Below are 14,992 nucleotides of genomic sequence, written 5' to 3'. Positions count from 1 at the left end.
CCATCAAGATTAAAGTAACACGTGATGTAGGACGGTTTGTAAACTTGATGGGAAAGAAACCTAAGGTTGTTATTTCCGCGTCAAACGCAAAGAAACCGCTGGAAATCATATCTTCACAATCTTAAAAACAAAGCGGCAGGGACTAACTAACGATAGAGCTCGCGTATTGACATTCCAGACCGCTGTCACGACTGAACTTTCTCGCTCAGTCGTTCGTCCAATCGGCTTCAGTGGGTTAGAAAACAATCCCTTCAATTTAAACGTGTCGCCTGGAACATTTGTGTCTTCGACTAAAATATTCGACGTTGTTTCTAATTAAATAAAGGAATTGACAACAACATAAATTTGTCTCGAACTTACAGCAATGCTACGTCTCTCCTTCCCCTTGCAGTGGCTGTTTCATAATTGAAGATCTGAGAGCAACAATGAACTAAACCGCAAACTTGGAAAATATTGAATAATGATACAGATGTAACCTATAACCTTTTTCTATACTGTACGCAGAGGCGGGCTAAGCCAAATGCTATTTGTTTTCTTTAAATTTCAGTTACTCGAAATTTTTTAAAGTGGAATTATAGAAGCAATGTTTAGTTTTTCTCAGTCTTAATAAAGTGTGCGTTAGTTCACTGTTAGTCCCAGGCGGTCAGTTCTTTTTTTTTAATTATATTTGTCCACTAGACAGAAAACAACCAACCAGTTGTCTGGACACGGTGATGGAGTCCACCCTCATGGCATCCTGCTTTTCCTTCGTATTGTTCTACTCTTACAATGTAGGAGAGAAATTAACTGCACTTTTTTACAGATACGGAGACAGGAAAGCGACGAAAAATTGAAAAACACGAAATTTCCATTTTATATTAAGATTTTTCCATCAAGACATCTCGTATCCACTATTTAGATTTGTGACCTTGTAGCATAGAAAATGCAAGATTGTTTATTTAGCTCCTGTTATAAACTCATATTCTGAGGGCGTCGTTTTGACGTAATTTAGTAGCCATGTATTGAATAGAGAACCTACACATGGTATTTTTTTTAGAAAAGAGCAATGAATTTGAGAAAGAAAATTAAAGGGACTTGACTGCCAATATCTAGAAGATGTATGGACGGAGCAGCTTTATTGATCATTAAAATGTGACGGCGATTGCGAAGTGCTGTTATTCACACGATACCTGGCAATCGAAGTTTTTTTCTCCGTGTTTAAGACTAAAATCGTAATTAAATTTAATGTTGTATCACTGATGGAAATATTTTCTTTCATGAATATGGCTGTCTGATGGGTGTTAGCTCCGTGTAGTTTTGGCGACCGTAATATATAATAAACATTTAAATTCGGTTTTGTAAATTAAAAATCGTTTCTTTTTTTACGTTTTATTTTAATTTATATCTTGAAGTGGGGGTGAGTGATTTACATGAATCGAATAAACAGGTAACAGGTGTTGAATATGCATGTAATGGTGCATGTGGTTGGTGGAATATGCAAATATAACAAATACAAAATAATAAAAAAGTCACGAATGTTTACTATTGCGGTGTACTAATCTTTCGTAGCAAACGCCATGACGTTACTGGTCAGAATTCATGCACCACACGAAAAGCAAACAGCGATGTGCAACGGCTACAGCTGTCCGTTTTAGAATCAGTCCGACAAGCGTAATTTCTAAACCTCACCCATCGGAAAATTTAAATAGTGTTCTGATTCTTCAGCGTTTCCTACACTTTTTGTGCCGTTATTAGGTTCAATATGATAGTCATCTTCATGAACTAGTTGGGTTTAAGCCATATAAAGCCCGTTGCATCAATTCTAATCCAAAAACAGTATTTTATCTCTTTCTTGGACGACCTATATTTCCTTTGCTAATGTGTTTGAGTACAGTGCTAAGTTTGGTTATCTATTTGTCTGCAGTTCGTGTTTTTAAACTCTTTTTGATAGCCACTTCGGTTCTGAATTACATTTTGAGCTTGAACTCTTTTCGTTATATCTGTTTTTTATCGAATTTTGTTAAATCACGGCACTGTCCTAATAATGTCATCTGTGTTGCTTCCGAACGTGGATTTTCTCTTACTTCCATTTCTGAATTAATGTTAATATGTGTTTTGCAGCGTAAACATAATTTAGTCTGGTCTGCTGAAATTTCTTTATATTATACCGTTAATTCATTTGAATGTTCGCAATTTGTACTCTTAAATTCTGAAATTCTGATCACCGAAAAATTTGAATCCACATCTTTTCAGTGACCCTTCCTTCTATCGCTTATTTAAGCCTTATGATATTATAGTCACGCGTTTCCATTGCTTCTGTTTTTAATGCTAAAATTTTAAATTGTGTTTCTTTCCAGTTTTATTTAAATAATATTCAGAAATATATGTATCTTTTCTTATGATTTTGAAGTAATTTGAATGCAGAATTATATTTATATTGTGTCTATTCGTTAGTTACACTCCATCCATTTGTTCTTAAATCATTCTTTATCCATATATGCACATATTTTATAACGGTAACGCCATTTACAGTCTCCATTTGATACAACGTATATGGCCAGAACTTCAAAACGTTTATTGACTGTTCCAAACAAGTTCGTTAATATGGTGTATGCTGCAGGCACTAATAATGTGAAGGTTCTGAATATTTTCTTTGTTGGCCAGGTTATTTTAAATTATTGGCGCCCCGGGTAATTTAACAGTGTCTGAAGGGTTATACACATACATCAGAGTTCGACACTTTGAGGCTATAAGTTTCTGTAAAAGAGCAGTTCTGACGTGTCACTCTGCGCGTTGATGTGTCGAACAAACGTTTTAAAAAATGTGGTATGCAGTTTGGATTAACCTCAGTTGTAATTCGAATTACTTAAGTGATTCAATGTGAAGTCTTGTGGGGACATGTAACATTCCTAATATCCAGTAGAGAAAGTAGAAGTTTGAAGCATCTGAGTAACTGTAACCAGTAGTTAGTAGAAGAGGATTATTTATTTATTTATTTATTTATTTGACTGCAAATGGGTTTTTACCCGGTGGCAGTGGTCCTACAATAAGACACAACAAAACATAAGACAACAAAAACAATAAGAAACAACAGAACAATGAGACAGAACAAAACAATAAGACACAAAAATCATAAGACAACAAAAACAATAAGAAACAAGAGAACAATGAAACAGAACAAAACAATAACACAAAAAACATAAGACAACACAAACAATAACAATAAGAAACAACAGAACAATGAGACACAACAAAACAGTAAGACAAAAAGACATAAGACACAACAAAACAATAAGACAACAAAACAATGAGACACAAAAAACATAAGGCACAACAAGAACAATAAGACACAACAAAGCAATGAGACACAACAATACAGTAAGACAAAAAGACATGACACAACAAAAACAATGAGACACAAAAAGCATAAGGCACAACAAGAACAATAAGACACAACAAAACAACACACCACACTCAAAATAAAACAGCTCATAATATTACAAAACCGTATAACCTAAAGTACATAACTTAAAAATTAATACCAACTAGACATAAGTCAGTAACAGTAATGAATCACACGTTTCATCAGGACCTTCTCTTCACTTCACTACACTTATGAAACCTTCCCATCCTCACCCCAATTTACCCCCCTTCACTGCACCCACCCATCTATTCCCTTTACTTCACCTCATTTATCACTTTCCTAACCTTCTTCCTAAACGTACTTGGTTTACAGGAGAGAGTCCCTAAAACCTCAGCAGGTAGCTGGTTCCAGAGTTGGATGGTCCTATTTACAAAGGAATATTTTCCGATATCTGTTCTTTGTTTTCTGCTCCTAACTTTCCGAATATGATCGACTCTGCTCAGGTAGTATGGCCTTTGCAATCTGACACCTATAGCTTTCCATGCCCGATCTCCCGTGTACGCCTTGAAGAGAGCACATATTCGTGCTATCTTTCTACGCTGTGCCAGGGTTTCCCAGTTCGAATCGCTCCTGTGATATGCAAATTTACATGCTTTCCTTTGCACCCGTTCTAACGCATTTATCTGCCCCTCCCTGTAAGGATCCCAGCACGCCGCCCCATATTCCAGAATCGGACGCACTAGTGATGTGTAGGCTAGACTTTTAGTGTTACTATTCCCCTTTTTGAGAACACGCATTGTAAAATGAAGTGCCTTCCAGGCTTTTTTCACCGTATAATTTACTTGATCAGCCCAGCTTAAATCGCTGCTTAAGATAATTCCCAAGTATTTACAACTGCTCACTTCCGGAATTATTTGGTCCCGTAACGAATAGTTTAGTGGTTCCTTCACCCGACTTCTCGTGAAACTAACTGCCTTACTTTTACTTGGGTTAATTTTCATATCATTTTCAACCGCCCACTCCCCCAGACTGTTTAGATCCATCTGCATCTTTTCTATATCTTTACTATTTATAATTTTCCTATATATTATACAGTCATCTGCAAAAAGTCTAATAGTCGATTCAATGTTCCTCCAAATATCATTTACGTACGCGAGGAATAGAAGTGGACCCAATACACTCCCTTGCGGTACTCCTGATGTTACTCTGACTTCCTCTGATAATTGCCCTCCTACTCTAACTCTCTGCGTTCGGCCTAAAAGAAATTCTCTTATCCATACGACTATCCTCGAGTCCACGCCCGATGCCGCGATTTTCATAAGCAGCCGATCGTGAGGAACTAAATCGAAGGCCTTCGAAAAATCTATTATAATCGCGTCTAACCTTCCTCCGTTATCCAGTGTGTCTGCAATGTCCTGACAAACCGTGATTACTTGACTTTCACATGAATATCCCGGCCTGAACCCATGTTGACCCTCGAATAACCAATTCTTTTCCTCCCAGTTTTTCCTCAGGTACGATGCTATAACGTGTTCCATTTGTTTGCAGACCACCGATGTTAAACTGACCGGTCTGTAATTTGTGACCAATGATCGATCACCTCCTTTGTAAATAGGAACCACTATGGCTTTTTTCCAGTCCCTTGGTATAGTGGCATTATTAATTGTTACGTCCAATAATCGCGCCAGGTATGGAATCATGGCTTCCCCACCCAGTTTTAGAATTTCCCCAGAAATGCTGTCAGGCCCTACTGATTTGCTTTTTCCCATCCCTGCTAGCCTTTTTCTAATGATTTTAGTACTAATGGCGAAGGGTTCGCCTGAGTTATCGCATTGTATCTGCGGGATGCTACGCTCGCAGCTAAATACCGAAGAATAATAGAAATTAAGGGAGTTGGCCTTTTCTATCGAGTCAGTAATGAGCCGTCCATTACCATCCTTGATCGCCGGAATATTTTCCCTGTTTCCTTTACGTCGTTTTACATACTTGTAGAAATCGGTCCAGCATTTACCTTCATTTCTTAATATTGTCCGTAAAAATGTTTCCTGCGCATTTTGTTTAGCTAATAGCAACTGCTTTGATAGACGTTTCAGTTCCTCTTGGTGCTGTTGTCCTAATTTTCTGCTGTTATATGCTTTTCTCACCCTTGACTTTAACCGTTTCACCTCCTTATTGTAGTATTCAGGGTCCGAATTTTTTCTCAGTATTTTATGTGGCACAAAACGTTGGATACTCTGGAATATTATATTCTTGAAATTATCCCATATCTCTTCCACGCTACTACCATTTCCAGCCCACAATTTAAACTTTTCCCGAAGAAAGGTTTGTAAACCTAAAACATTTGTTTTGCTGTACACCGGGACACTTCTTTCTACCTGAGGTTCACAGCTATTTTCTTCCCATTCCACTTCTAATAATACCCCACAGTGGTCACTGATCCCCTGTACTATGCTGCAAGAGGTGAAGGAACTTTCAGGCCGGACCAGGTAAACATCCAGCAATGCATCCCCTCGGGTTGGCCTCTCTACTACCTGCGTGTACCCATTTTCCCATACCAGTCTATTTATAAATGCCTGATTTCCACTTGTACATTGCACGTTTCCATCCCAATCTGCATACGGCAAATTTAAATCACCTCCAATGATGCTACGCTTCGTAGAATTTCCTAAATAATTGGTTCGGGCTGCCAATCTTTCCATAAGTCGCATGTCCTCGTTCGGAGCCCTGTAGATGCCTATAATATCCCATGTGAATTTAGGGTCCCTACCTTTCGCTTCAACTGCTAACATCTCAAAATCCTCGTCCACCCATAGTTCCGCGCAAGCTATGTAATTTTTTACACAAATGAACACTCCGCCACCTCGTGCATTTCTATCTCTCCTGAAGGTTGTGTAATCGTCCCTAAATACTTCGGCATCACTAATTTCCTCTCTAAGCCATGATTCCGTGCCTATTACAACATCGGGATTGTATGTATCAACTAAATTCCAAAAATCCAAAGACTTATTTAGGATACTCCTGCAATTTACCTGCAGCAAAACCAGCGAATTTCTCTCCAACTGCTCTACTCCTCTCTTGGCTACCCCATCATCACTTATCCCGCCTTCTGTATCGTCCCTAGCTTGAATTGCCCTCGCTTCCTTCCTCCCGTTATGGTATATTTTACTTTTTATTAAGGGCACAAGAAATTTATGGGATAATTTTCAGTGGGAAATTTCACCATTAATTACAATTAAAATATCATTTGACTACGAACCCCGCAAAATTCTAAAATGTGCGTCAACATATACTAACGCTGCCGTAAATTACACCCGTCTTGTTAAATTTCTTCCATAAATTATAAGTATTAGATCTATCCTGATGTAAAAAAATATTCTTGGTTTTTATGTTTCTACAGTTATTTTCTTTCACTCAGCTATTAGTTAAACATTATCATGTCGCTTAGAGAATATGAGAAATGTATGTGGCAATTCGTGACGTTAATATCCCAGAATATCCGCGAAAATGATTAGAAGCAGAGGCGGAGACCATCGCTTGTGATGGAAGCGTGTAACGTACCCCTTTCAGGAATAGGTTCTCTGGCCCTTGCGCTCAGATGCACTTCTGTCGTCTGGCGGTACAACGTGGCTACGTGGGCGGTGCATTTGAGGACGAGTTGACCGTTCTGATAATGCATCGGGTACAGTGTCGTTGAGAGGGAAAGGAAGCTCATCTGTTGAGTATCTGGCATTGCTCTGTATTGACGGACTTCAGGCACACCCACCTGAAAATGAACGGATATTGAAACATATAGAAAAGAACTGCAGCGAAACGGAACATATTGTCCTGAGATTTTATCTAGAGTTAATTAAAAATTTGTGACACCACAGAATTTCGTAAACGACGTGGTATTTGGCGGTGAAAATTTTACTTAGTGGTTTAAAAATCCCTGTGCGCCTGTAATAAAAAGTTATGGAAGTGGATTAATAGTTTCTGTGCACACACACACACACTCTAGATAGCACACGTGCTCTATGGCAAGTTTGTGTGTGCAGATTTTTGAGTCACTTCCAACAGTTGTTCTTACATGTGTACAAGGACTTTTGAATGTGTCGGTATAGGATACAGTTTTTATAATACGCAAGCGAGGTGTGAGAAATATTTCTTTTACGAGAACTAACCATTTTAACCAAGTATAAAACAGCCCAATATATAAATGTATTTGATAAACAGTCAAGGATATTTAGGCCTGACATATATTCGGAAAGTCTGTGGTGTGTTTTTTGAAACACCGTTACTGAAAGTTGTAAGTTTTTGTGATAAGTTCAAGCAAAATCTGAAATGTTAGTCCTAATTACGTTTTAATCGCCCTGCTGTGTGCTGTGTATACATTACATGTATTGTAATAGCTAGGGCATACGTTGCCTTTAATATATTTTGCTTTGTTTCAATACCGTAAGGCAATAAGAAAATGTATTGAAACTTAATTTACGTTTTTGTATTTTTAAATATGAATTTTATATTTAATTAGTAAAACCTTATATTCTTCCTACGTTTATGTTCTTTTGGCAAGAACACAGATAACCATTTGTCTGTATGGAATTCAGGACTATCGTATGCAGTATCGTGAAGTTGCGATAGAATTCATGTTCACGGTGTTAACATATATTTATTTATATACCGCTACAAACATTTTCCTGAAAAGTGACACTGTTTCCATGACAGTGCTAAAAATCTGAAATTTTATATGACACATTACAGAACTAGGCTAAATGAGGAGTCATTTTTCATAGGAGCTCCGCCAATTTTAAAACCCACTTCAAAAAAATACGTGCTCTTCATCATGAAAGGGGTCTTCATTTTTTCAGAAAGAAACACAATAGTATTCAGTTTTGATATTGTGGAAGATATTACGATAACTAAAATATATTATACTATAATTCTGGAGTATGTAACGATTTGTGGTTACATTACAACATGCTTTCTTAAACCAGTTGTAATTAACACTAAACCATGGATTATCCTAATTCGATAGTATGGGGTAAGTTGGAATTACCCAAAAGGATTCCAATTGTGTTTAGATATGTGAAAAATAATTTAGCTGAATAATACAAGTTCAATGTAATAATATCTAGCAGGTATAACAAACCTGTATTATGACAGAGCCATGATTATCCTGTTGTTTATTACAGGGCGAGCTTAAACAATATGCAGGCTTAAATGAAAATCTGTAAATGTATGTAAGCTTATATTAATCTGTCTTTCTGCAATTATACCTCTCTTGTATATCATGGTTAGAGGGAGACATGGCAAATAAATTAATATATTCTAATAATATGCATGGTCTACGTTTTTAAATTTGTTACGTTTATACATGCGCTGTTGTCTTTTGAATTTAAAATATTGTTTTCTAAATCAGTATACTGTGGTGTCAGTACCTCGACCTGGACTGTACAGTACTCTGGGTACCTGGGCCAGTTGCAGTTTTTATTGTCCGAACTGATTATGAATAGTTTCAACTGTAGAATTTTTCGCTTACTTGACAGTAAGAGAAATGAAGCGTTTGTAGTAAACAAAAAATATCATTAATTTATGTTCCACTTGACTTTGTTAGAAAGAATATGTTTCATAACACGTAACTAAAACAACTTTGGGGTGTGTAAACAGATAAAATTTATTAATTTAGTTTTCATGCTCTTGGTATAAGGACTATCTTAAGTATAACCTTACATACACCTGAGCTATTACGATTTTAAAGTCTTAAAGAAAAGTAGCAGATACTTCAGTTTAAGCATAATCTTTATTATACCCTATTACTTTTGTACTTGACTAAAAATTAGGCCAGTATATCTTGATTTTATTATTTATAAGACAGATAATCTGTGTGTAAGAGAAGTTGTGTAATTTCTGTGGAGGAATATGCTCTATAGCTGTAGGAAGAATTTAAGGATATTTGCAGAAGAATGAAAACGAAGGAAAGTGCACGAAGGAGAAAGAAAGAGACAAATGAAATGGTTCCTGACCGTCATGGCAGCAGCTAAGGGGTTGTTGATAATGGCAGAGAGCTTTACGTTGCTTCTGCTGCAATAGCACCACCGTAAATAACATTTGTAAAACTTTCAGCGAGCCTTAATTACCCCCAAGACCCCATTTTCGTCCAGACAACAAAATTACTTTCAAACCAAGATGACGCAAGTGCTGACTTGGTTACGAATACTTTCATATTTCTTCTTGATGCAGATATGGAAGTTGTCATAAATATTAACCTCTGAAATATTCCTTTAGCATTCAACTCATTTGTAATTACGAGTTTGAAGTTTTAATTTAAACAGTCTAGTTTATATTTTATGACCGTTATTGAAAACATCTGTTTAATTAGGGAGTATGCCATAAATTCCAAACACAAAATCTTTATTGGATTATACATGAAGAATTAAATGCAGAATTCATTTCGCGATGTGCCACGTATAGTCAATAATGATAAAGCCTTGACATTATGACTTATTGCAGTCTGAGGAAACTTTATATTTCCCCATGTCCTTAAACCAGAGGGTATATCTCTGACTATAACATTGGCTATGTAATATAGTTACAATCGAGAAATTCAGTAAGCGTCTTAAAAGATTCGTCGGCTGGTTTATGAATTTATTCGCGGAAGATTTTAGTTTACATCCATTAAAATATTTAAAATATCATCATCGCTTGAATTATTCTTTCGCCTGTGGCAAGCAGAAACTAGCAAGTCATTTTATCTTAACAGACATTGCTTTAGCTTTCCAAATTTATAAATAAAATTTTAAATGTTTTAAAATTGATCTGCTTCGTCACGGAATCAAAGTTTACACGAATTAATTAAGTTGTAATTGATCTTGAAAATTACGTATTGAAGAAAAGATAAAATCTGCAACAATAAATTAAAAGAAAGGTTTACCGTTATGAATCACGCGTAGCACTCAAAACCAGTATTACGCAGAGATGTAGGAGTTCTGAAGAACAGTGGTTGTTTAATGTGAAAATTGAACAAGCATCATTACGGAGTTAATGTTGCATGTTGAATTTTAGTTCAGACTTAGAAAGTGATTAAATTGTATCAGGTGATTATCTGTCTCGGCTGAGGTTTTATGAACACTTTCATGAACCCTTGACTTCTGTATGAATCAATTTCTTCCGTAGCTGAGTAAATATTAAGTTGTGGAAAAATAAGTCATTTGAGTGTCCTATGCACAGTATAGCTGTGTTGATAATATATTTGTATCACCACAAGCCATTCTAATAGCTAACTGGAATCGTGCTACCAGGTCTGGCGAGCAAATTGAAATATCGCTATCGTTAAAGTGAAATAAGCTGATGAATGTGGTGTTGATGAGGTTTTGATTACGACAGATGGATGCGCGTTGGAACATCGTAATTTGTTCAGTGTCATACCAACCTTGTGTGACGTATAATTGTGAACGGTACACTCACTGGTTTTCATCCCCTGTAATTTCGAAAATCGGTGTCCTCTGCCTATATTTTGTTATCAGAAGTTTCAAGGGTCGCCATGTACCGATGATTAAGCTGTCGTTATGGTCGATGTGCAGTTTATCAGAATTTGTGATAAGAATAAAGTAGCATGAAGGATGCATGTCATGCGGGAAGAAGATGAATCTAGAATGATATAAAGTTGTGGAAGAAAATAGAGTTTTACTTTTTATCATTGTTATTAGGAAGCAGGTGATGAAAAAGTCGATTATAAATAATTTGAGGCTGAATGCAACCATTCGTTGACGTGTGGTGTACGGGTTAGAATCTCGGCCGGTAGAGTTGCTATACTAACTAGAGTTTTACGTAGTTTCACACAGTTTGTGCAGGAGAAAGCTATGTTTGTGAGTTCAGTGAGGACGCAATTTCTTCTTCTTACAACTAACCTGTTATCATTTGTTTCAATTGTCACTTCTGAACTCATAATAATCATGTCTATGACGATGGTATATTGCGCGTTTACTGACGTTTTAGAGGTGCTCTCTGCCTGAATCATCAGGGTAGCAAACATCTGTGAAATGCCAGTAAACTTCTACCAGATGACGGCGCAAAATCCCAGAAGGCAGCCATCCTTATATTCACTGCCGTGACGACATGAAATCTTACATTATATATATTGTTATTTAAGGACGCTGTTTCAAACACAGAGGTTTTGCGTTGTGTCACATGGGAGGAGTAGGTGATTATAAATGTTGCATGAGTAAGGATTTAGACGTGGGTAATGGCGTATTTCTGGATAGTATTAATATTTATAATTATTATTGATTATATGTTTATGTTGATAGAATACTGAAAATATTCTGGGGTGATTCCGTTCGGATTAATTTATTTTAATTTAATTGTACTTTGTTTTGAACAAATGGGCGTGGTTATTTGAGCTGAACGTAACGTGAAACATGTTTATTTCAGAATTTAGGTGTATGGTGCATATCGAGTCGTGCTATGTAAAGAAAATATAGTTGTGACCGTTGTTGTAACAACCGGAGTAGGAAGGGTTGTTTCAACTTTTTATGTCCCGTCCTTGTCCTTATCGTCGTCTTATCTTGTCACGTTGTTTACTTCTATCGCTGGTAATTATTTATCTCCTCTCGCCCTTACCCCCGCATTCTTTCCACAGAGTACCGTATTTTGACGTTTCTGTGTTTTTGGTTAGGTTTTGTTGTTTTTGTTCTAGGGAATGGATAGTAGAGTGGAGAAACAGTTCCTAGGCAGGCGAATGTTTCCTTGTGTTATTGTCCTCCCTTGTAACATGCTGATGTTCTCTAAGCGTTTTAAATCGCGAGCATTACACTTTCATTTTGTTCGGTCTATGGCACTATTTCACGCCTTAATGGTGGCTGCAGTTCTAATTCACGTCTGTCGCTTGAAGACAGAACTTTATGTAACAATTTTAAAAATGCACAAACACATAATTTTGAAAAGTAGAAACATTTAACACGGTGTAAGGAAGAAGCTGTAAATTTGATGTACGAGTTTGTTTCAAAAAGTAGGATATAAGCGCTCCAATATGATGAAACTTACTGTTGCATAAATGCATGTGTGATCTGCAAAAGTACTTTGATGCACAGCAGGTTTTCATCAAAGTTACTACAGGTGGTTTAACATTTATTTCTCCGTGACACTGAGGTACCTATCCCGACGTGAAAAAGATAATTCTGGAGCGCCATTGGCCAGGAAATAACGGCATAGAGCACATACCGTTCGAAGCCAGGTGCTATTACTTGAATTAATTACCCGTTTGATTTTACTTTAAGAGAAAAAGTTTTAAGATCCGTTTGTGTAATGTTCTTCATTCTGCTGTCAATTCTTATTAATTGCATTAAAATAATTTCCTCTTGAAACAGCTGCGAGGGCTCTCAAATGTGCTTATACGTTTTAGCTTATAATGACAGGTTTTAACATAACCTGCTGGTTTTACAATATTGAATTAAATATGTAATGTGTAGCCAGTGTTGAAGGTTTCATGAAGCCGAAAGTCGTTTGGCAAGTAAATAAATAAGTAATCAACAACTTTGGTAAAAGAAGTTGGTTTTACGTTTGATCTCCGTGCTTTCTTCTCAGACATCTTCATTCATTATCTTTGATTAAAGCGATAAATCTTTTTTCTCGCCCGTATACGAGAATAGTTTACGTGGATGTGTCACAGACTATGCATTTTGGTCGCTAGGCTTGTAGGTCCGAGACTTACTGTAAGTTTGAAGCTACTGTGTTTAAGTAATGCCTGTAATTACCGTACACTCGCTATAACCTGTGGATTGTTGTTCTGCTGTTGGTGGTTATGCCTCAGGCACGCTACTAGTCTGGTACCTACCTTCAGCAGCTAATGAAATAATTCATGTCGTGCACACGGGTAACACATGACCGCTGAGAACACGTCAACAGTTATGGCTACTTCGCTGTCGACAGTATATACGATGTCTGTAATTACTACACACAACTCGACAACCGTACCCATTAATATTGCACAAATTAAATCAGTTTAATCCTGAGTGTCCATCTCTGGGGAAACCGGATTTATTTGCATTCATGCGATGCCTGATTCGAATTTCGGTTGAGATATTCTAAATTATTACGGGGATTCTAACGCCCTTCAAGACAAATTCTGGGATATTATTGTGAAATAGACGACACATATCCCGTATTTTTTCGATTTAACTGTGAATGGTTTTTTATCGTTCTAAAACAACATATAACGTTAATCAATTATTAAATATATAGACGAATCATCAAGTTTGATGGAGCTTTTCTAAACTGGTGAGTTTAGACTCAGTTGAACAATACTAATTTATTCGAAAGGTCATGTGACTATAGCTTATACTTTATTGTTACAAGACTGTGGTAATTACGGGAAATTTTGGCACGTATTTTCCCAATTCTATCCGTCTCGAAGTTACAAGGAAATAGTATGGACACTAGTAACCGTGAAGTTGGGTATGGACAAAGATATTTCGTTATTTGCGTGTAAATACTTATCAAGGTCTCTGTAATAAATGGAACGTAAGATTCAGAACACGAGAAATACATATTTATTTCTCTCCACTACCAGGTGTGACAGCACAAGTCTGTTTATAGTAGTCTGTAGTCGGTAAGCGCTATCTTTGGAAATTATAGAAACTTCTGTACTTTGTTCACTTTACTTACTGTGTGGGATGGGAACAATTCCTTAACTGATACAGTAGCACTGAAACTTGTGAGACGCAATTGAAGGGCACGAAGATACTCGAAAGAAGAGACGGTGACGTAACAGCTGGAGAAACAGAACGTTTGATAGTAGAAGGAGCAGAATTCAGTACAAAAACAGAACTATGCAAGTGATTAGTCAACTTTCAGCATTTATTGAAAAGCGGGCTTACCGATTTGACACATAGATGGCAAATGAATATCGTAAGAGCTTCTGCTGTAGGGATTTGGTAGGAAACATTGATTTCTGTGGACACGGTAGAAGGTATGGAAAGCAATGAAACAGTAGCGACCCATCAACTGCTGATTTTCTTAAAAAAATTTGAATAAAACATTACTTCAATCTGCGTGTCAAAACGAATTCAATAACATGTTCTGGTTGAACGGTTATGCATAAAACGTAACAGTGGCAAATTTTGTTAACTTCTTGGCAACCAAATTTAATTTTGTTTTCTATGGAAAGTTTCTTCTCTCACGATACATGACAACTTTTTCACAACTGTCACTAAATACAGGAAGGCTGAAAATAATTATGTAAAATTCAAGTACAAGCTTAAAATAATATTTTCAATTTGATATATTTATAAGCAACAGTGTTTTATAAGGACATTGTAGTTAACGAAATGTGTAGCCTTAAGAATATTATTATGTGTTTAAATCAAGAATGGCTTTGGAAGGTATTTATTTCACGTATGGGGAAAATAAGAAATACATACAGGCTGGTGTTTTCCTACTGGACTCGATTGTAGGAAACCACTTCATAGATCTATATGTAGATGGGGATGATATTAAAATGGATGTGGCGCAGTTATGTGGGCCGAATTTATGTCTTAAAAGTTAAATTGGCAGGATTTTGTGAACACGGTACTGAACTTTCGAATTCAGTAAGACAGGGGTTTCTTGACCAGCTGAGCGCGTGTCAGCGTGTTTACACTGGGACAATTTGTTTCCAGAGCGTTATTAATTTAA

The 14,992-nt window shown here is 36.7% G+C and overlaps 2 protein-coding genes across 7 annotated transcripts in view; one reads left to right on the top strand and one right to left on the bottom strand.

Moving 5' to 3' along the window:
- LOC110827981 (E3 ubiquitin-protein ligase sina-like) overlaps positions 1–14,992 on the top strand; it is a 635,101-nt gene that overhangs the window by 34,466 nt on the left and 585,643 nt on the right. The window lies entirely within an intron of this gene.
- LOC110838474 (uncharacterized) overlaps positions 1–14,992 on the bottom strand; it is a 247,961-nt gene that overhangs the window by 16,817 nt on the left and 216,152 nt on the right. Inside the window, exon 5 of the mRNA XM_087355359.1 lies at positions 6,902–7,106. Within this exon, the coding sequence (XP_087211485.1) occupies positions 6,902–7,106 (205 nt within the window). The remainder of the gene's footprint in view (positions 1–6,901; positions 7,107–14,992) is intronic.

Source organism: Zootermopsis nevadensis, unplaced genomic scaffold (genome assembly GCF_977971745.1).
Source record: "Zootermopsis nevadensis isolate Lab colony 2312 unplaced genomic scaffold, Znev_1.0 Znev_ptg000024l, whole genome shotgun sequence".
Lineage (NCBI taxonomy): Eukaryota > Metazoa > Arthropoda > Insecta > Blattodea > Termopsidae > Zootermopsis > Zootermopsis nevadensis.
This window is presented reverse-complemented; position numbering and strand designations above follow the sequence as displayed.